This window comes from Sebastes fasciatus, chromosome 1 (genome assembly GCF_043250625.1).
Source record: "Sebastes fasciatus isolate fSebFas1 chromosome 1, fSebFas1.pri, whole genome shotgun sequence".
In the NCBI taxonomy this organism is placed as follows: domain Eukaryota; kingdom Metazoa; phylum Chordata; class Actinopteri; order Perciformes; family Sebastidae; genus Sebastes; species Sebastes fasciatus.
In genome coordinates this window covers 22468394-22492447 of record NC_133795.1, presented here as the reverse complement: position 1 = coordinate 22492447, position 24054 = coordinate 22468394, and the positions used below count along the sequence as shown (strand labels likewise).

Below are 24054 nucleotides of genomic sequence, written 5' to 3'. Positions count from 1 at the left end.
TATGATCTTCCTGTTTATGTATGTATTATTATTACTTATTATTATTTTTCCCATAATGTGGTTTATGTGATAATTCTGCTCTTCATTTGACTTTTATTCATTCATTTTATTCTTTATTTGTTCTTACAAACTTACTATTTAAAAGTAAATTTAAAAAATATACGAAATGACTTTAGATTCTAATGAATTCAATTAGATGATTTTTGCACCGTGGACTGGCCAGATTTAGTCATTTAAAAGGTATATTTCCTAAATGTATTTCTTGTGTCACTGCTGCTCAGTGAAAACTTTCCATTAAAAAAGGAAAGCAGGATTGTGTTAATCAAAGACGTTTTTATAAAAGCACATCTCTGCCAGGAAAGGAACAACAAAAGATGAAATATATTAGAAATGACAAAAATGAAAATATTCCAAGTCAAAATGATTAAATACAAAGTCAAACCTATCACATTGTTAAGTCAAAATTGTGTCTTAATGTCTCATCATTTTGATTTAGTCACAATTATGACATCATTTTAACACAGTCAGAATTTTGACTCATTATCTCTTAATAGTTATTTATTACCTTGAAGTTTTTAATTAAGAAGCCAAAATGTGGACTTAATACCTCATAATTAAAAATATTAAACTTATGAACTAATTTTTTAAAGTAAATTTGACTTACTGTCTCATAATTGTGACTTAAAAAGGCAACAATTTGAGCTAATTTTGACTTAATATCTCATAATTGTGATTTACGGAGAGTATTTTTAACATTTCTAACTTTTCATCCGTTTCTTTTTTCTTCCTTGGCGAACATGGCTCTTCACAGTCCGACGGGTCAAACACTTTGTTTGACCCTCAGAGGAGCTCAGAATCAGCTGAAATAAAAACAGGTTTAACACGTTTTGGATTCAGTCTTCAGAAAATTACAAATCTAATAATTTTCTGAACATTACAGGACAATTTTGAATATTTCCCTCAGAGTGTTATGATAGGCTACACAAAGATCATGTGACATGGATACAGGGTTGTGATTGGCTCCTGAGCACACGAGACAAGAGTCGTTTTACTGCATTGACAGTTATAACAGGGTCGCTGGTGCTTAATGCTGAGTGCTTTTGTAATGGACTATATTGTAGTAAAATCTAATTCTAAAGCACTGTTTGGCTCTGAACGGCTCAGTTTGTTTGCATAAAAGCGCGTGTGTGTGTGTGTGTGTGTGAAGGGCACACCGGTCCAGTTAGTAATGAAGTGCACTTCTTTTAAAACATTTTTTGTTTTTTAAATGGATGAAAAACTCCAAAGTCAGTTCCGCCGGACTGCAGCAGTCCATCGTCAAAAGTTAAAAAAGTAAAAATAAAAACATCAAGAGGTAAAAATACTGAGGGTCAAAGGTCAACTGGGTTCATCTTCCTGCTCTTACCTTCACGGTGATGACAAATCAGTCTGCACACAGGCCAGACACTCTGGTACTGAGCAGGATGTCGCAAGAGCAAAGCTGTCATGAATCAAGCGCTCCGTCTCTGACGAAAAACCTCCTCAGAATTTTGAAATGCTGATTCACCTCCTGAAAACTCTTCAGTGTCGCTCAGCTGCGTCCTGGTCCGGCTGGTCCTTTGAACGCCACGCGATCACTGAGACGTGAGCGGCACGTTTAGTGTGAATCCCACTGAGTCAGTTCGGGGAGAAAAAGAAAGTAAATACAACTGCAGTTGGATGTATATTTTGGGAAACGAAAATACGCTGTGTGCTTTCCATGTTAGACCAGAAGAGGTCCTCACATTGGGGCCCAGTCTGAGTAAACGGGGGGTCTCTCCACGTGGAAGCCAACTGGGAGGAGAACCACTACCCCCCCGAACTTTAAAACAAGCTCAGACTGGGGTTAGAGTTGCAGACCGAGGGGTTAGAGGTCAGGGTGTGGAAGGCTTGTGGAGGATGCCCTGCAGGTCCTCTGGTAAGGCCAGGATGACGGCCTCAATGTGGTCCCTCAGCTTGGACACAGTCCCCGGACGCACCGGGAGCTGCTCCCTCTCCGCCTGACCCTGCAGCACATTAAGACATTTTTATTAGTACAAATCATCAGTTGTTATTTTAAATCCACAGTGACACATTCATATGAAAGGATACCAAGTAGATTTAAAGGATAATTCTGTTTTATTGTTATAACTTGTGTCTTATTTTTGTACTTCTTTCTATCATTTTCTATCATTAATAACAACATCAATTGTGATGAATCTGAATTATCCTTTAACAGCTGGAGTATTAGTTGTATCAGCTGTACTGTACTGGTACCAGTATTCAGGTTTACTACTAGCAATAGTTATAGTAGTAATCCGAATCATATGAGTAGCAGCAGAAGTAATAGTAGTCCTTGTTTTAGCATTAGCAGTGGCTGTGCTAGCAGTGAAAGTAATAGAAGTATTAGTCTATTAGTAGTTGTGGTACTAACAGTAGGGACAGCAGTATGAGCAGTAGTAGTAATACTGGAAATAGTAAAGGCAACTTAGCAGTAGCAGTACAGGTAGTAATAGCAATGGAAGCAGTACTAGTACCGTATTAGCCTGAATATAAGACAACATTTTTTTCTGGAAATAATGTTATTGTAATGTGAGTGATGTATAATATATATTATATAATATAATATATAATGTATTATTTGTACTAGAGGGATTTAACCACTGCAGTAGTACTAATAGCTGCTATAGATAAACGTAGTATTAGCAGAGGTAATATCAGTATTATTATCAGCAGTGGTGATGTCCATCCATCCATAGTAGCAGTATAAGCAGTGATATTTGTATTAATGATGTTTATGAGCCTTGGATGAGTTTCTACTGACCAGTTTATCTTTCAGCTTCAGAACCAGATCAACTGTCTCCACCTCCGAGTGCTGCTGGACTCTCTGCTGCAGATCCTACAGACAGACAGACACAGAGAGGCAGAGAGACAGAAAGAAGGAAAGACAGAAAGACACATAAAGACAGACAGACAGATACAGAGAGACACATAAAGACAGAGAGACAGACAAAGGATGAGATATTTCTAAGCCTAAATAAATGATAAAGACACCCTTCATTCATTAACATTGTCTTACCCCTGGTTTCCACCTGGTGGCGCTGCGCCGCGTTCTGGCTGTGACCCGGTTTTGTTCTTTCCTCCCCATTAGTTTCATACCACACCGGAAGCGTTTCAGAAGCATAGTGTTTTGCCTGCCCAATTTTGTTGATTTGGTCATTTTGCCTGGATATCTGTGCTTCTACCATAACTAAGTAAGTAGTCTACGTAGTTAAATGGTTTCTGTTTTAATTCTGTTTATTGTTGTTATTTCCTACTTTGTTGTGCTGTACAGTAATATAATACCGTTAAAAGTCCAATTATGAGCGACATGGATCAAAGCTTTGTGGCTGTGTTTTAGAAAAATACATTCATTCTCATAATTATTTCGTATCTATATTTCACATACAGTGCCTATTAGTTCTATTGCTGCCCGGCTCGATCTGCTCTGTGCCATGCGCTGTGGCGCCGTCAAAAATAGACTAGGCGCGCATTTTTAGCGGAGCGGAGCGGAGAGCTGCTTCTGGGATAAGCTGCGGCACATCTGGTGGAGTCACAAGCATTGTCTAGAGTGGCCAGGATCAGCTCCAGCAGCCGCGTGCGTCACAGCCGGAACGTGGCGCAGCTGCGCCCGGTGGAATCCAAGGGTTACAGTACAATTGTGTACGGCTGATTTAGTCAGGTGGGCTTCAACAACTTGAAAAGTCTGAAAAAAGGTTTACAGAATCACTCTGACTGTACCTGATCTTCACCCTCCTTCCCTCCCTCCCTACCTCCCTCCCTCCTCACCTCCTCACACAGCGCCTCAAGGTGCAGAGCCTCCAGTTTCTGGGTCATCTCTCTCCTCCTGTTGCGGAACCAGCCGTCAAAGTTGGGAGACTTGAGGAAATGCCTTCAGACGCAGAGAAAAGCACACATGATGAGTCCACATGATGAGTCCACATGATGCTCAGGATGATGTGCATTACTGTGTTACTCTGCTATCAATTACTCCATTGCCAACACTCCCTGCTTCATATTAAAAGCCTGTCATTTGAGCCTATGCTTCAACAGTAAGGCGATTTACTGAATTAATATACTTGTAAATATAAATAACTTTAGTATGAGTCTGTTTCAAATAAAAGTCTTTCAGCAGTTCCCCGACCACCATTTCAAAAGTCATGATATCTACAGTATATATTGTGTAGAATAGTGTTATAATACATCAGGAGACACAAGGTTACAGAACAGAAAATACAAGCTGGGTTTTGTGTGTGTGTGTGTGTGTGTGTGTGTGTTTGTGTGTGTTTGTGTGTACCTGTAAAGTCCGATCCAGTCTCCCTTCAGTCTGGATGTGAGCTGAGGTCCAGCTTTCTCCAGCGTCTTCATGAAGTCCTGCTGGATGAACGGTCGTAGTTGAGGAGGACTCTTCCACGGACTGATGGACTTCTGGAGAGGCATCAGACTGGCCACGTACCGCTCCTGTAACACGCACACACACACACACACACACACACACACAGTTAAACCTTTTCCCGATCAGGTTTATTGTCAAGTAGGTTTTCACACACAGTGAGAGGAATTTCCCTTAGTATTTTGGTGCATAACCTTAAACATAGTAAGAGAAAAGAAAGAGAAAGAAAAAATAGAAATATTTACAAAATAAATATGTAAAATATAATCTATATATAATACATAAATAATCTATTCTAAAAACCTATTTTTGACAAAAACTAAGCAGCACGATGTCACGTAACAAAACCATATTGAGACACGTAAAGATAAAATAAAGATCCTGGGTTGTTACCAGTGGAATGATGAAGCTCTGTGTCAGTTCTAAGAAGTAGCGTCGAAGAATTGCATTCTGGGCTGCTGAGGGTCTCTTCTGTTGAACACCCTGAAAAACACACACAAAAAAATCATAATCAAAGTAGTAAACATTAAGCTGCCCCCACAATAGTGGGTGAACATTTCTACATATTGTAGCAGTCATCAAGCAACGTTGGAAAGTAGTGATGTTACTAGTTTAGTTCATTTCTCAGTAGAAGTTTGGTAATATAGCTATTTTCAAAACCAAGTATTGTTGCAGTAGCGAGATATATATTTTTTTTAATAGTAAGTATCTGAAGAACAAATCACTGACAAGGTCCAAAGACGGACATCCAGTCTGAGGTCTCTAGCCTGGATAAAGGACGACTATTATTTGTTCAAACCACTATAAATGTTGTCCTTTAAAGCAATGTGGGCCGGAGGACTGGAGAGCGTGGCTCCAATCAGTCAATCAATAAAACAAGCACAGACGTGTGCAGCACATTGAGGAGAAGACCCCGTCTCACCTTCTGAAGCTGTTTGATGATGTCTTCATCTTTGTTGACATACGGCTTATATGCAGTGTACACACCTGCAACATACACACACAGATCAAGAAACTGAGTGATCAGCTGGTCTGACGGTGACCGGACAGCTCCCCCTAGTGGAGGATCTGCTGCCTCATAACTGTGAATGTGTGTTTGTGAGTGAATTGCTGGTCAGTTCTGTGAGGTGCTTCACATAAAAAAAAAAGAACAATATTTAAAACTAAACATGGAGAGTATGACGCATTTACCAGGTTTAGAGTCCAGAGTTTTGAGGTTTTTCAGTTTCTTGACTTTCATCTGCTTGGCCATCTCTCCTGAGAGGAGCAGACAGATGGAAAGAGGAAAGATCAGACAGGGTTTTCCTGTGTAATACTCAACGTCTGACTTACGGCTGTACATTAATTCAACACAGGGGTGGGCAGCACATGCTGCCATTTATATCATATCATATCAATACCACACTGTGAAAATACTCCACTACAAGTGAAAGTCTCCTGCACTTAAGTAAAGTAGATGTTTTTAACTAAAAATAAGTTCTTCAGACATCTCACTACATCTCTGAGGTCATTTCTGAGGCCGACGTTGCTGTTGTAGTGGACTGCATCGCATTGCAAGGTCATGTCTTTTATTAATTAAAGACAAACATCACATTTGACTAGTATCATCTACCTGCTTGCTTCATGTCTCCGATGCGGATGATGTGCGGCCAGTGCTGCAGGGTTTTAGCAAAGAAGGGATTGGTCACTCCCAGAATGACTGACGGCCTGTAGAGAGACAGAGATCAGATGACTCTATAGGTATCAGCTTTGGCAAACACTAACAAATCTCTATGCACAGTTACAGGAACAAAGGAGCCGGATTCAAAACAGCTAACCTCCTGTTTTGAGATTACATGAGCAACACGCTGAATTCACCTTAAACCTTTCAGGGGGCAGAGAGCAATTATGACTACAGAGAGAGGGCAGATCTTTACAAAGTGTTTACCTTTCTGGAAGTTTAATTTCTGACTGTTGAAACATTTCAACACTGCGGTGAACACAAAACTCTCCTGGCTGAATCATCGGTACAAACGGTGAGTCACTGAACTGAAAATAATCTGCTTCATAATAAATGGAAGGTAAACTCAGCAGCCACCAGAACACAACAGTGCAGATGCAGATGGGAAGTCAGCGACTACGTTTACTTGCACATTAATATTCCATTATTCCAAATGTAGCAATATTCCAAATTTGATACGGGTCATGTAAACAGCATATTCCCTTTGGATAGTCTGAATTAGGCCTTATTCCAAATAGAGCATTTCCTGATCAAGACATGTGGGATATGTTGATATTATTCAGGTTTTAGGAGCATTCTTTGGACGTGTATACAGCTCATTCAGAATATGCGTCTCAGTTGGTTTTTTTACTGCAGTTTGCGACACACAGCCTCTTGTATGCACGGCTGCATGTAAACAGGAATATTAGTGGAATATTCATTTTCATTAGCCATGTCAACAGCTTAGTGGGAATATTGTCTTTTTCGGAATAAGGTCAGAAAACGGAATATTTTGTACATGTAAATGCTGTCAGTGACTTGCTCTAGGGCGACATGGTAACATGTTGTGCTGGATCGCCTTTACTCACGGAGCCTGCGTCCTTGTGGTGTACTCCTTGAACTCGCTGTCGTGGATGGTGAAGTACGGCCGGAAGTCACTGCAGTAACGCAGAGGAGAGATGCAGCTGCAGAGAGAGAGAGAGAGAGAGAGAGAGAGAGAGAAATCTTAATGTTAGAAGTCAAAGTTAACATGATAATAACGTGTTAATGCAAATTAGTTTTAACACCACTAATTTCTTTAACGCATTAATGCCCTTGTGATTTTCAGGTTGTAGCAGGCTCAGTTTTAAAGCTAAAGTGAAGTAGTGATACTGGTATCATATGTAACTAAAAAACCTAAAGAATCCATTGGTACCAACCATGTCATACTAGCCTGTCGTGAAGGAGATAAATAACGCTCCAAACTTACGCTAAATTTTGGCGAGGAAAAACTGTCGTGGCCATTTTCAAAGGGGTCCCTTGACCTCTGACCTCAAGATATGGGAATGAAAATGGGTTCTATGGGTACCCACGAGTCTCCCCTTTACAGACATGCCCACTTTATGATAATCACATGCAGTTTGGGGCAAGTCATAGTCAAGTCAGCACACTGACACACTGACACACTGACAGCAGTTGTTGCCTGTTGGGCTGCAGTTTGCCATGTTATGATTTAAGCATATTTTTTATGCTAAATGCAGTACCTGTGAGGGTTTCTGGACAATATCTGTCATGGTTTGTGTTGTTAATTGATTTCCAATAATAAATATATACATACATTTGCATAAAGCAAGCATATTTACCCACTCCCATGTTAATGAGTGTATTAAATACTTGACAAATCTCCCTTTAAGGTACATTTTGAACAGATAAAAAATGTGCGATTAATGGCGATTACATATTTGAATCGACTGACAGCCCTAATTAGAAGCCTGAATGACTTCAGAGTTCATGGGCCTCCTGTGAGCAGAGAGCTGCAGCTTAATTAAATACAACTAATGTCATCATTGAAAGAAAATAATCAAATAAAACATATGACATGTAACCAGTCTGTATCTAGGTCATTTCCTACCAAACAGTTCACCAAGAAACCAAAAGACGTTCAAGACCTTTAAAACTGAACTTTAAATGTGAAATGCTACATTTTACGTCATTTCCAGACAAATTGAATTTGATCAGTTGCTGGCACGATGACCTGCCCCTAACCCTCTCCAACTCACCTGACCAATGCCAGTACTGTATCCGATGACTCCGCTGGCGACGGCGCCATGACGACGAGTGCCTCCCCCAGCAACACCAACTCCCACAGCATCTGGATGTGGAAGAAGACCGGGTAGAAACATCTGCAGAGGGAGAGATAAGGAGTGTGTAGTAAAGGTTTAGAGGATATATAGTTTCCTGCCATACCAGAAAGTGTTACGGCGACATTACAGTGGTTATTAGTACAGATATAGTCCTCTTTCTTGAGCAAGACTCGTCCTCTCGGGTTGATTTTCACAAAGTATTGAAATTACTTGAAACACACAATTGCCTGAAAGTAGAGCTGCAACGATTAGTATTATTAAACAGAGCATGTGGTGTTTTTTGTTTCCAAATTGTCCTTGTTGCATCTAGTTTTATTCTTTTTCTGCCTGTGATAAAGGGGCAAAATAATCAAAGGAACCTGAATGTGAGCAGGAGGTGGTTATTGTTCTTTTTTTGACCTGAATACAGAATATTCACATTAACACAACAGGGTGACGATGCCGCAACAAAAACAGCAAAACTGACCTTTTCACAATCACCGTGACTATTCATGCTTGTTGCACTGACCCTGTGGGTGAGTTCTGTGAATAAGGGCACTAACTGTGTAAGTGAGCAATCATGTTTCAGAAACCCAAACTGAATATTGCAATGAAGACGTTCTAGGAAAGATCAATCTCTATTTTGTCCCATAAAAACTGTTTTTGACAGGTCATATTTTGGGTTAGAAGGTGGTTTAGTTCACCAGGTGTCAGCAGGTAAAAAAAAACAGGAAAACTGCTGCAGTTCCACCGTAAACAGCAGGCGGTGACAGAGTGTGACACAAGCGTGTGTATTGTGGAGTAGAAAAACACAGTGACCTGCAGGTCTCACCTGAAGAGGTCGACTTCATGGATGGTTGGGAGCACGATGGACACCTGACTGTCACTCTGAAACACAGACACGCTCTCTTTCAGCTGAAATAATCACATGTTCAGTGTATGTTCACACACTTCATGCAAAAATATTGTGTGTGTGTGTGTTTGTGTGTGATCACCTGGGCGGACTGGACCAGCTGTGAGGTTCCTGGTTTGTCGTAACAGGTCGGGATGCGAACCTTCAGTAGCACACGGATCCAACACAGTCAATCAATCATCATCAATTTTACACAGAAAATTAATCAGAATATCAACTCTACACTGTTTCTGATGGATTTAATCAAACATATATATCACTTGTTTTGCACTCTAAAACATCGTTGTGTACACAACAATTAATGTGAAGCAGTCGTTGGCAATGAAATTCTTAGATCTCAGGCCAACTCCACCCCAACTGTGCTCTTACAAATATCTATATATATATATCTTGATCGATAGATCGATCGAATGATAGATAGGTAGATATGTATAAAGAAAAATCATGTAACTACTTGTTATTATAATTAATTATATATATATATGGACATGTTGACTTGTCAAACACAGGTGTAACTAACATCATGAATAATGGCTGCTTCCCATTGAAGTTGCAGGGCCCTGCTGCACCACGTATGCTTTACCTGCTGTGACAAGTCACACTGAAAAGCCTACTGGTCTCCACCCATTGAGTGTGTGTGTGTGTGTGTGTGTGTGTGTGTGTGTGTGTGTGGGTGTGTGTGTGTACCTTGATGACCACGCCCATGATGGGAAGCGTGAGGATTCGTCCAGGATGGGGCGTCGGCCAGCGGTCTATGTCATTACAAGCTGTCAATCAAATACACAAACAACAGCGATCTGAGTCAGAATTCACTTTAAACAGATACACCTGTTCCCCCTGTGGCCACGCAGAGCTCAACTGAGAGTAGGTAAGTAAATGAAGGTTATCTGCACTCAGTTTATTGGATACACTCAAAGTACTGCAGTCTAATACAGCTGCCCTGCTTCATGAAGTTCTAATGTTTACTTAACTGGGACAATACAGATTCAGTTCTAGTTGAAACCCTTTTAGAGACGTGTTGAGTGAGAAGTTTATATATCACTTCGGAAAACTGTAGTTACAAAGTAGTTTAAAAGGAGAGAGAAAAGAAGAGATGGGCAAGATGATGTAGAAAAACATTCACTCACACAGACAGACAGACAGGTAGGTAGAGAGAGAGACAGAGAGACAGACAGGTAATGAGACTGACCAGCCTCCAGACAGGGTTCCTGTTTCTCAAAGTATTCTGGTGCCATGATCTTCAACAGGGAGTGGAAGAAGGTCACATAGGGCAGCTTACTGATCAGGACCAGAGACTGGTGGAGAGACAGAGACACAGAGAGAGAGAGAGAGGATTCATATCAATAAATATATACGTATTTAATATATCATCAGGGTTTATTACAAGGTTTTGTTGAATACTCAATTCTGATTGGTCAATCACGGTAGTCTGTTATTTCTTTATAGCAGACCTTTGCTATGCATCACAGACCGTTGCTACGGACACAGTTCTGATGTCAGACTCTGGCGGACCGTTTTTGTGTCAAATTATTGATTTCTTAAGTAAATAGTAATAGTAAAAGTAAATAGCCGTGTAATAAGCGGGATAATGTACAGCTAGCAGGTCATTGTCGTGAAATAAACCACGCTTCGCATCGCCGTACTGCATCTTCCTGTCGGGGTTTATTTCACAACAATGACTTGCTCGTTGTACATTATCCTTACATAACTATGAGTTTGAAGGGCTTTTGGAAATACCTCAAATATGATTTTGTTAGGAATATACTGCTGCTGGGGATGTAACTGATTATTATATTTCAATATTGATTAATCTCTCAATTATTATTTCATTCAATTAACCATTTAGTATATAAAACGTCCAAGTCGACGCCTTCAAATGTCTTGTTTTGTCCAACCAACAGTTCAAAACCCAAATATATTCAGTTTACAGTGATATAAAACAAAGAAAAGCAGCAAAACTTCCCATTTGTTTGACATTTTTACCTGATAAATGACTTTAATGATGAAGCGATTCTAAAAATTGTTATCAATTAATGCTGTCGACTTGACAAAGATCTTTACATATAATAATAGTAATATAATATTTTACATATTGGCGACTAATGTCTTATTCTACATCGGTGGTTCTTATTGTATGTTGGTGAGTTTTTGGTGCGTTGAAGCTGAACAGCAGTCAGACACTGACCTTCTGGAAGTATCCTCTCTTCAGGGATTTGTCTCGCACCTGACGGAAGTACACGTAACCATAGTAATGGCCCTGTTCCCTCTGCAACACACACAAACACAATCAGAAGCAAGTTTTATATCACTGTGTGTGTGTGTGTGTGTGTGTGTGTACGTGTACGTGTACACGTGCGTGTCCCAACCTTTAGACAGGGCGGTGCGTCCCGGTCGGTGGTTTCCAGGAAGCAGCCGAGCGACGACTTCCTGTTTGAACCCTGACGAAAGCGGAAGCAGAACTGGGTGTCGCCAAGGCAACCTGGGAACACAGCAGAGTGATGTGGTGTGGTTACCATGGGAACAAACTGCCTGGTTTAGAGTGGGATCAGGAACTTTTTGTCAGTTACATAATCTATGTGCTTTGCATGTATTTTAATACATTTATGTTATCATTCATTTGAGTCTACATATATTCCTCCAAGATCAGTTCAATTTGATCCCGTAGAAATCTAGAGACTGTCATACATGCTTTTATTTCATTTTGTTTGGACTACTGTAACTCTTTACATGTCTCAGTCAACCGAGTTTACACAAATTACAGCTTACGCAGTAGGATGTGAGATCCAGAAACACACCTGCAATTACTGCTTATCACCATAGGTGGCACCAAAGAGAACGAAACAGAGATCTTAGAGTTTGTAACTTTAAACTAAAATGACCTTGAACTCTCTGAAGTCTGTGGGTTAAATATGAAGCAAACTATTTCACTAACCCTAACAATAGTAAATTAAGAACAGGATTTCATAATCTAACCTTTTATAATGTTTTACAAATGTTTTATATGCAAATTTATACCTATGTATGATTTTACAATTTATTTGCAGCATTCAACGGCTGCAACTTTGTAAACTACATCAATGACAACCGTCAATAAATTTAATGGTTATTACTGCTACTCAACATGTCTGTAAGCAAAACTGAAGCTCTGCTACTGACTCAATCCAAGCTACTCGGGCTGAAAATGTAACTGTAGAAAATGTGATTTCAACAAATGAATTTCAAAAAGTGTAAGTTTTAGAAAACTGTTGATATTTTGCTTTGATTTAGATGTATTTTTGTATTTTTCTGTGATTTTAAATGTGCACCAGTAGGCCCTTGTCAGTGTCTTCCTGGTTTCCTCCTGATTTTTGAACAAACAGGAAGAGGAAACAGAAAAAAAATAGGAAATAGGAACTGCCCGATAAGTCACTGACTGGCCTTTAACCCCAACATGACCTCCACACATCCTTCAACAGACACTCCAGAAGAGTGTGAGAGGGAAAATTAGAGTTCAAATATTCCAAATACAACACACACACACACACACACACACACACACACACACACACACACTTCAGCTCACACTCTGTCAGACTTTAAAGCGTTCCACTTCATAGGACACACACACACACACCAAACACACTCTTCCTCTAGCTCAGCCAAGACTCCATGACATCATGCAGTCGGGTTGCGTTCGAGACCACCCAGCGTGAAACAAGCCATCAGCAGCAACAGCTTTGATTCTCAGTCCGAATTGACTTCACAGCCTCCAGCTTCTCTTCATTTTATTTGTGTGTTTCTATTCACTTTAATCAGAGTGTGTGAGTCACTGCATCTGAACCTGTGACCCTGCCGGCCCCGTCTGTATGTGATGTGAAGAAGAATTGACTTCATCATCACAGAAGGAAAAGTATAAAGTAGGGAATGCTTTAGGGCGTGGCTACCTTGTGATTGACAGGTCGCTACCACAGCGTTGTCCAGTCTGGGAGTTGTCCGTGTTTATGTCTTACAACTTTATACTTTCTCACAGTGTATCATAATCATAACCTTTTTGGTCGCCTAAAAAATGTCTTATTCAGCGTTCAGTTGTGCTCCAACCTCTCGGGTCACTTCTGGTTCCAAAAGAACAAGATGGCGAGGGCCAAAATGCTGAATTCAAAGCTTCAAAACGGCAGTCCACAAACCAATGGGTGACGTCACGGTGACTGCATCCACTTCTTCTATATAGTCTATGGTTTCAGCCAAATTTAAAGACCTGATCAAAACTGTAAAAATAGTGAAAGTCTTTAGTTTTTTTATTCTAATTCTGTCGCTATCCCTACCTCTAACACAGGTGCTACAGTTCCTCCACTCTCTGTCTGATGTGGATATAAACACCCTGAGATTAAAGCTGAGAGTCAGCACTTTAACCTCAGTCCCCGTTTCACTTGAAATCCTGTGAGCTGGAGTACAACACAACACAACAAACCATGTGCCACTACTCCTTTCTGAATACACGGATACACTTTCTTGATCCTGTCCCCACAGTAACAAGAGTCATTGACTGAAGACGAATGATGCCAGCTCTGATCAAGACGTGAGACTGAATTATGGGAGACACAGAGAGAGAGAGAGCTGCAGTGTAATGTCTCTCTCTCTCTTTCTGACACACACACACACCTACAGTGTATATTTAGAAGCCCGGTAAGCATTTTGTCCTAATCCTGTCGTCATTCTGAGAGCAGGAGGTTCGTCAGCTCTACCGCCTGCTGACTCACAACAAAAGCACACACCTGCAGACACACGCACACACACACTTGACTCACACAGGCGGTTCCACAGAGGTGTTTGTGCACACACGTGTGTGCGTGTAAACCAATCCCTAACCCACTTTATCTCCAGTCTAGTGTTACACTAATGACAAGGACAATTTTCAAATGGTCCCTGACTGTAGCTGCAGGGCCAAATAATTAAACAAAAATTAGAGGTGACTACTGAAACCAGAGCTTCGAGATCATGTTCCAGAAACAAGACAATCTCATTCAGAATCACATTTGTTATATTAAAAATGACTAAAAACCCAGCCCTACAACATAATCTTGGTCAATAGTATGTTGTGTAGTTCGCTCTATTTGACTGGACAGGTGCCACCAAGGGTTAAAGGTCACCAGCATCGGTAATCAAGACGGGTGGTGAGTCTGTGTCCGTGGGGAAAAGAAGGTTCTGCTGTGTTTATTTATAGAGAGACCAGAGATCTAGATGCTGATTGGTAGAGAGTGCACTCGCGGCGAAATACTTCCTGAGTTTTGGTCTTAAAAATTCAAATCGCCACCTCTGATGTAGAAAAGATAAGAACAGAGTAGAAGAGAATAGAGACCTTTTGATGCTGCTGCACTGTTTATTCATGTATATGTGCATGCTGCAAATATGGGTACTGTATTTAATATTATTATTATTATTATTATTCAGTGGGTTTTATTTTCCATCTTATGCTATGCATTCTATTTCGTCTTATTTTAATTTTTAAGTGCGTTTTATTTTCTCATTTTCCCTGTTTTTATGTTTGGTTTTTATTAGGGCTGTCAAAGTTAACGTTAATACGCGTTAACACTAAATCGTTTTAACGTCACTAATTTCTTTAACGCATTAATGCAACTTGCAACTTTTAGATTGTAGCGGGCTCAGTTTTAAAGCTAGAGTGAAGATACTGGTATCATCTGAAACTTTAAAACCCAATCCATTGGTACCCATCATGTCATACTAGCGTGTCGCGAAGGAGGCTAAATAACGCTCCAAATTTACGCAAAATTTGGGAAAAACTGTCGTGGCCATTTTCAAAGGGGTCCCTTGACCTCTGACCTCAAGATATATGAATGAAAATGGGTTCTATGGGTACCCACGAGTCTCCCCTTTACAGACATGCCCACTTTATGATAATCACATGCAGTTTGGGGCAAGTCATAGTCAAGTCAGCACACTGACACACTGACAGCTGTTGTTGCCTGTTGGGCTGCAGTTTGCCATGTTATGATTTGAGAGCATATTTCTTATGTTAAATGCAGTACCTGTGAGGGTTTCCGGACAATATTTGTCATTGTTTTGTGTTGTTAATTGAGTTACAAAAATAAATATATACATACATTTGCATAAGACAGCATATTTGCCCACTCCCATGTTGATGACGAGAGAATTAAATACTTGACAAATCACCCTTTAAGGTACATTTTGAACAGATAAACAATACGCAATTAATTTGTGATTAATCGCGATTAACTATGGACAATCATGTGACTAATTGCTATTAAATATTTGAATTGATTGACAGCCCTAGTTTTTATATGATGTTTAGTTTATTATTATTGTTATTACCATCATTACCTTGATGTCAAAACCAACAATCCAAAATCTGCACCCCCTTAACGCACTACTATTACCCCTACTTGGCCAGAGCTGAGGAGGTGAGACAGTAAGCAGGGTTTGAACTTTTCTCTCAAGCTCTCTTTTTTGACTACACAACAACTGTTTCTGTCACTTTTCGTGCAACACTATGGAGAGAATGTCTGAAATTTCCACCATTATCCCCATGTTTAAACAATTATTGCTTCTCTCCCGTCTCTACGACGGCCAGCTTTTCATTCCACCTTTGAGCATGGCTGTTCTCAACAGCTGTCATAGGACACGTACAGTTCTTTTCCAGCATGAACCGGCCCTTAATCTGACACATCACCATAAAGTTAAGTCAAAGTCTCCATAGTGGTCTGACTGTTCCGCTGCGTTCAGAGACAAAAGGCTAAAACAGAAACTCACCTGAGTTGGAGTCAGGAAAGGAAAGGTAGCAGATGCTCGTTTTCTGAAAGAGAAAAGATTTTGTTTGTTTTAGTCCTCTTTATCATGTCATCTCAGGTTGATTCAAGGACACACAACACATAGGAGATCAATGATTATCATTACGATGAACAAACGTGAAAAATATTACAAATAATCAACCAAACGTGTAGGATCTTCTAGGATTTAGCGTACATCGTTTATCAGCATGTGATTAACTTTATTTACAAAAAGAATGTTACATATCTCATTCAAAATCACAGCCGGTCAGTCGGACTCACCTCTTTCTCCGACAGTTTGGAATGATGAGGATAAATAACCTGAAAGACAACATGAGCAGAGTTACCACACAGTAGGAGCTCATCAACCCGCATCTAAAAACTGTTCAGCTTCTGCGAGACAAAACATCAGCACGTTTTCAGCACGTTTTTTAAACTTGGACGTCTTTACCAACCTTTATTTGCCTCTGTTATGTCTCTGGGTCCATTACTTTCTGTAACTGCTATCTGCCATATTGTTGCACTTGATTTATCTTTAGCTTATCTAGTCTTCTGACCACTCATAGTGCTTTACACTACATGTCAGCATTCACCTTTCACACACACATTCATTCATACACTGATGACAGAGGCTGCCATGCAAAGTGCCAACCTGCCCATCAGGATCTATTCTAAATACTTATTCACACTCCAACATGGGGACTGGAGGAGCCGGGGATCGAATCACCGATCTTCTGATTAGTGGACGACCCGCTCTACCTCTGAGCCACAGCCGGCAGGCACCATATAACAATATACCACATTTATTAATTTTATAATAACGGATTTTATTAGCCGTGTAATAAGCGGGATAATGTGTACAGCAAGCGGGTCATTGTTGTGAAATAAATCCCTTCAGGGCGTTGCAAGACCTGATCGCCCTGTCGGGGTTTATTTCACAACAATGGCTGGCTCTCTGTACATTATCCTTTACATATAATATAATATCTACAGCATCAGTAGTAATATCTACAGATTGTTGATTGTGTCCAAAGCACAGAGTATCAAAAGCTGTGAAGTACTAAAAGTTCAAACGTCTGGTCAGTTTTGTAGTCTTGTTTACTTCACTCTTTAATCAGATTTTTGGTCATGGTAATAATAAGTTGATTAATTGATTATTCTACAGAAAATTAATCAGCAAGAATTTTGATAAGTGTATAAACTAAATATCTTTGGGGGTTTTGACCCAAGACAAAGTCATGGCCTCTGGGATCTTTGTTGACATTTTATAGAATAAAGACAAACTGATCTGCCTGCACATTCTATGCACAGACTGATGCATATCCAAAGAATCAAAAGACACAGGACGTGGTGTTAAAATCTGTCCCTTGTGCCAATAGGTGGTGGTGAGCACTTCCACGAAATTCACCTTGTTGTTTGGAGTGGTTGACAATTGACAGGTGGGGGTTCTCAGAGTTTGTGGGAGGGTTGCCTGGGTTGTGACATTTCAGGACAATTGGGCACAGGACGCATCATCAGTAGTGTACCCTTGTATCATCAGATGTTTCGGCCTTTTAACACTATACACCCTCCACAAAGGCGGCCTACTGCAGGGTGATCAATCCTCAGCTTGTGTACTGTGCCCAAGTGTCCCGAAATTCACCTTGCTGCTGGGAATGGCAGACGGCTGAAAGGCTGACAGGTGGGGGTTCTCCAATGGGTTATACGGATGTATTTGGAGCCCTGCCCGGTTCATTATAATATCAAAATAACCGGATCAAAATAACTATAAGAAAATAAAAATGGCAAACTGTTCAAATGAAAAAAAATAAAAAGAAGTTGTTCAGGCTTTGTGTTGCTCAGTTCATTAGAGAAAGTGAAACAGAAAGACTTGCAGAAGCCTGAACCCTGATCACTGTATGTATATAACCTTAATAACTCATGCAGTGTATTGTGTTGCTACTGCATCACAAACACCTGTGGGGACAACGGGTGTTTGTTGTGTTGGATCCAAATCCTTTCATGCATTTGATTCCTTGCTCAACTCCCCGAGTTTAAGGCCTGAAAAAGTTAAATGTGTTTGTCTGTCAGAGGAAGAGTTTCAGCAACCACCATGTGAGATAGTATCTGAGCTGATGCTGTGGCTGTGTTGAAACAGACTAACTCCAGGGAAGAAAGCACACACAATACACCGTGGCTAACCATATCAGCAGGTAATGAGATTGTTATCCTAGAATAACTTGTTCTACGGTCTCTACATTTGTGTGTACAAATGTCAGCATTGTTAGACCAAAGAATAACTTAACAGGGAACCAAACAAACAGTTGTTATTATATTATTTTTTATATATTAAAAGGGACTGTTTGTAACTTTTTAAGCGTATAAATGTACCGGGTCGGGACACATGCGCGCACGCATATGCGCGCTCGCGTGTGGCCGGAGTCTCTGCTCCTTCGCCTGCTTGCCTTCACTCAGACAGCACGCGCGTTCTCGCTGTCACGCTCCACCTCTAGACGTGAACGCTCGCTCACTACACACTGCAGAAGAGTTAGTTTAGCTCTGAGAATATCTGGTGAATGTACAGTGGACGTTTGTGCAGAAATAAATGCTGCAGCTCCTCCAGACCAACAGAGGTTTTCCGTGTCTTGTGAAGAGACGGGGCTCCGCAGCGAGAAAAGTTATCGTGTCCGACCGGGTGCCTGTGTCTTCCTGCCCCCTTTCCGGCTGCGGTCGGGAGACGATAACGTTACTTGCTGCAGAGCCCCGCTGCTTCAGAGCCCTGGCACCGACGCTGAGGCAGAAAAAGCCAACACTAGGATCAGCATTGATTCATGGAGAGACCTTCGTCTGGTCAGCTAACATTACTGCTTTAGCTGACGTGTGTCGCCTCACTGTTTTGAGCGATGCTCATTCATTTCTATGTAGAGCGAGCACAAGCGCGAGCCTGACGCTGACTTTCGTAGACTTCACGGCCACAGGTGTCGCTGTTAACAAGCATTTCTGAATCTTACAAACAGACCCTTTAAGTTATCTTTCCTATCCAATTGTGCCTTGTATGTTAGAAGTATTGAGTTTAGATTGAAATGCCTTAATGTTTGTTAATTAATTATCTTCAATAAAAAAATAAAAAAATTAAAAAAAGTTCATTAGAGAAAGTGAAACACTGAAGTTTCAGCACCTCCATGTGAGATAGTATCTGAGCTGATGCTGTGGCTGTGTTGGAACAGACTAACTCCAGGGAAGAAAGCACACACAATACACCTTGGCTATACGATAAACCACATCAGCAGGTAATGAGATCTTTATCCTAGAGTACTACATGTGTGTGTACAAATGTCAGCATTGTTAGACCAAAGAATAACTAAACAAACAGCTCCAGGGAGAGCCTTGTGTTGCTCCAGTCCAGGAAGTAGTCTGAGCCTTTCATGACTGCTAACTTGGGCATGTTTTAGCTTAGAGGAGGTTTAACATGACTTTCCCCTGGTGGATCATTCTGCTGCCTCACCTCCACCGCCTGTCCCAGCTCCAGGTCGAAGCCCACCACACAGATGCAGTGCAGCCAGGAGGAGAAGCGGTCCCAGGGCAGCAGCAGAGCCTCCTCCGGGTCCTGGTCGTCTCCTCCTCCGGGCCCGGCCGGCAGAGTGATCTCCTCGGCCGGGGAGATGCTACTAGCGTCCTGGTCGTCCAGGTCCTCCGGCTCTTCGACCTGCTCGCCCAGCTCCTCCGGGCCTTGCAGCGCCATGGCAACGGGCCCCGACACGGACACTCAGACGGAGCGCTCCGGTGACTGGTAACGGTTCTTAACTGACGAAGTTGACCGGTATTTCTAGTTAGTCTCTCTGACAACAACAGGAGGCACGCAGAGCTACGGAGCTACAGATAGCACTTAGCATAGGAGACGTACGTACGACGCGGTGACGAACCGTGCGACGTCATCGCGTAAAGGCCGTCCCTGGCACTGAGTTGTGTTCAAGTCAACTCATTGATGTTAACAGTGTACACCAGACTAATATAGAATATGAATGGCATATGAATATAGAGGTGTAATGTAAATATAATATCGAATAGGATGCAAAAATCGGAATATATTAACATAATAGAGTATAATATGGTATATTATGATACGGGATATGACATATAGTATAAAAAACAGTAGTATATATTGGGTATGATACAGTATATTGTAGTATAATACTATATAATATAAATATTGTATAATATATAACAGAATGTACAAACATATATAGTGAATAATGAGACAAGTCAAACAATTAAACTCAGACAGTAGTCATTTCATGTGGGATTTTGTTATTGACAGTTCCCTTCCATGATAATCATGTTACAATGTCTATTTATTATCTATTTGTTTTCTCTTTTTATCTATTTTAATGCTATTTATTAACTTATTTGCTGTCCTTACCGACCTCTGATTGTCAGTTTTACTGACCTGTGATTGATGTCATTTTGGATGTCTGTCTGGATGTTGTCTGTGTGTGTTTGTGATGGGGTAAGCTGTGAATTGAATTGCCCTTTTTGTGATCAATAAAGTTGTCTGAATCTGAATCTGAATCTGAATTGTGAGTCAAATTACTTTTTTTTAAGTCAACATTATGATATTAGGTTATTATGATATATAAAACCAAATTATGAGATGTTTATTAATTATGAGATACAAGTTTGGGATTTTAAGTAAAAAAAACTGAGCTAGTAAATAAAAATGTTGCCTTTCTTAATCAAAATCATGATTATCATCATCATTCAAGTCAAAAAATCTAGTTGCTCTGTTAATGTCATACAAAATTTTGCCTAAGCATCACATACCAATGGACTGAAACTCCATCCACTGAGGAAGACCTGAGGAAGACCATGATATTCAGTTGAAAGCACTGCAAAAAGCCCATAAATGGACCTTTTGTCCAACTAGCCTACATAGATCAGAGCGAGAAACTAGAATTCATAAGAAACTGTTAAACCTTTACTGAGAAATGTGCTTAATTTTTTTAAACAATGTTATAACTTTGAAATCTATTTATTGTAAAGTCCCTTGTGTTTCCTCACCAACCTTTTGGTCATATTTGAAGATATTAAGATATTATATTCTGCTGGATCTGCATTGTTCACATCCTCAACACTGAGTGTAACTCACATCATTGAATTAATTACTTCTTCAATTACAGCCCGACTCTCAGTCTGAGTCAGGAGCAAGGCAGTAAATCAGCTTTATCTTAATCCTTTCATAGCTTCATCATTGAACAAACAGATGGATGAAACAGAGTGGGGGTGCTCCTTGAAGGAAGGAGTACAACCCCTTGTTGACCCAAGCTGTGACACAAATCCACCTCATTATAGTTAAACAGATTGTCTGAGTATCCGTAAATGTAATTAATATTTGCTAAATGACTAATACTGTATTACAATATACTAATAGTAAATATAATACTAACTAATAATAAACTAAGTCTGTATCTATCTATATGTTCTGTGTGGTTTTGGTGGTTTTTATACCCTGATCCTAAGAGACACAATATTTAATTTATGGTTGAAATGACTAAATAAACTTGAACATACAGTACACATACAAATATAATGTATGCATATATTAATGTATTTTAAGCAAATATGTTAAAAAAGTAATATATAAATAGATAAACAAATCAATTAATACAATACTCAACAATGAATATCTTGATATTAGAGACAACAATCTCACATCAAGCTCAATATTAAATGCAATATAACACAACTGCCCATTGCTATAGTAATACACTCAAAAACAATGTTACAAAGTGCTTCACATGAAACTGAAGTAGATGATTAAATAATAGGAGTGAGATTAGGAAACAGAACAATAGAAAAGAAACCACAGCATTTATAAAAATGTGTCTCAATACAGTTTTTAATGGAGTTTATCTTTTAGTGACGTGCTTGTTACCAACAAGCAGCTTCCTGTATAACTGGACGCTGTGATGTCAAACGGGGCTAAGAAGTTAAACACAGTAAGATGCTGTTAAATCTCAAATAATAGTCAGGCTGTTAGCACAGTGACAGCTGGTCCCTTGCTCGCTCTGCAGGAGGGCTGGGCATGGCTGCAGGGAGGACCAGGATCTATACCATGACCAAGACCAGGACCAGATTACAGTAAAACTGCAAAACTTGTGATCCGGACACAAAGAGAGGCAACCTGAGGTTGTATGACAAACCTCTAGTAGATCTTGACAGTCTATTAGTTGCTCAGTCCTTGTCCCGTCCTTCACTCTGGTATATTTGGAACGGAGTGATAATCAGTGTGATCCCGAAGTGAAGCCTGCATCGACCCCTCAGGCCTCTCAGACCTGGCAAAACCTCCTCCAGGAGTACATGCTTGTATGTGCAATCTTAAATGCTAAAAGGTTGTTGGCACATAAATTGTGATTATATTACGCCAAACATCAGCGACATGTGCGAATAACATAAAGGGACACAGAAAAGAAGGAGAATTATAAAAGCGCAAAGGAGGGTTAAAAGGAATAATTTGACATTTTGGAAAATTAGGTTATTTGTTTTTTTGACGAGAGGCTTGATATCACGCTCATGTGTGCTGTGTAAATGCGAAGCAACAGGCAGCATCCAGAAAGACTGGAAACAGCAAGCCTAGCTCAGGTCAAACATAACAAAATCTACCTATACAAGTAGTTCTAAAGCTGCAAAATGTCTTTTACAGACAACTCTGCTTAATATGCATGGGAAAAGTACAAAACCTTGCAGATAGGTCCAGTCACTGCCATGATTGTGGAAACTCTTTTCCCAATGGTGGTGCTGAAGCAACCATCTGAATCCTAAAACTATGAGGGTGAATTATTTCAAATGTAACCGTCAATCAGTGAATTCTGAACAAAACTGCAAAAATATTTGTATCCTTTTTTTACTAATTTGAAAGACTGACCCACAGTTCAGCGGCTTCAGCTATAAGGATAATTTCTTTGTTCATGCACCTAAAAATCTGAATAGTTGATTTATTCTTATTCCATCACATAATTGTGAGGCAGAAGGGAAACTCACTTTATGAACTTTGCTTCGACTGTGCCAAAACAAGGGTTGAGAACAGCTTTTGTTTTAGATGCACAAAACTGGAAACATTAATAATTAATTATGAATGTTCTTTGTTTTATCTCCTGTTCAAAATGACTGAATTAAACCAAAATGAGCAGCAAAGTGATGCCTTGTGGTGTTTTATCCTCCCATAGTTAACTGCCTTACTGTCTCCTCCAGCATTGATTTGGTCTCAGCTGTCGGTTCACCAGAACACAGCGGGGATGTTTCTGGAGCCATAAGCAGAATTTGATCTCCTCACACGTCACCCCACCCCACCCTGCTGCCCCAGGCCATAAATCAAGTCACCCGGATACAACCTTATGATGGAACTGTAAAATCATGTAATTTGGTGTTCTTATGAATATACTGTAAGAGATGCTGGAAAGCTACAGTAGTTGAATTACAAATATGAAAAAGCACCGTAACACAACAACAGGTACTTCAGATAGAAAACAAGTTTAAAAGTCCCTGAGTTTTGTGAAGCACCCAGTGGAGCCCCAACTCCCCAAATGTAATTTCCTTTTAAATCCAACTGTAACTAAATCACAGAATTGTGGCATCCCAATTGGAAAAACTTGTAGAAACCGTTTTAATATTTGACTGTAAATTATATCAAACAGATGAAAAAACAGGACAAAAAACCTTGTTTTATTGCCATAGTAGTGAAATATTCACTCTGACCACGCCACAGTCAGGTGGCTCAGAGAAAAGAAATTAATATTTTTTTCTGACTGAATAATTTGCTTTTGCTTATTTGGTAAAATCACAATAATATTCCTGTAATATTATAGTATTGCTTTGACATTTGTAATACCTCTAAATAGTTTAGATATGTTTAAACAAACTTTACATTGTTATTGTTGTTATAAAAAAATTAAAAAACATTATGTATGCATACTTACAAATTTACAGTATTATAATGATATAAACATATCATATATTCATAGATACATACATATTCATGAACATGTTAGGTTTGTTTTTTCTATAATAACTGAAAATATTACTGATTTTGACTCATAAGTATTTTTTTTTACATCATTGGCAACTTTTCATTTACTTTTTCTTGTGCAGAAATG

General features: G+C 39.9%; 1 protein-coding gene across 1 annotated transcript; it reads right to left on the bottom strand.

Annotated features, from left to right (window-relative positions):
* Positions 1–719: 719 nt before the first annotated feature.
* Positions 720–19864, bottom strand: dennd6a (DENN/MADD domain containing 6A). Its single transcript, XM_074637755.1, has 19 exons — positions 19410–19864; positions 16208–16246; positions 15909–15951; positions 11510–11622; positions 11329–11409; positions 10333–10438; positions 9831–9910; positions 9226–9285; positions 9063–9118; positions 8168–8290; positions 6998–7093; positions 6042–6136; positions 5621–5686; positions 5352–5416; positions 4823–4912; positions 4334–4497; positions 3826–3928; positions 2822–2896; positions 720–2024 (listed from the first exon to the last, which is right to left on the bottom strand). The coding sequence occupies exons 1-19, from the start codon at positions 19644–19646 to the stop codon at positions 1893–1895; spliced, it is 1824 nt and encodes a 607-aa protein (XP_074493856.1). The 5' UTR covers positions 19647–19864; the 3' UTR covers positions 720–1892.
* Between the last annotated feature and the right edge of the window lie 4190 nt (positions 19865–24054).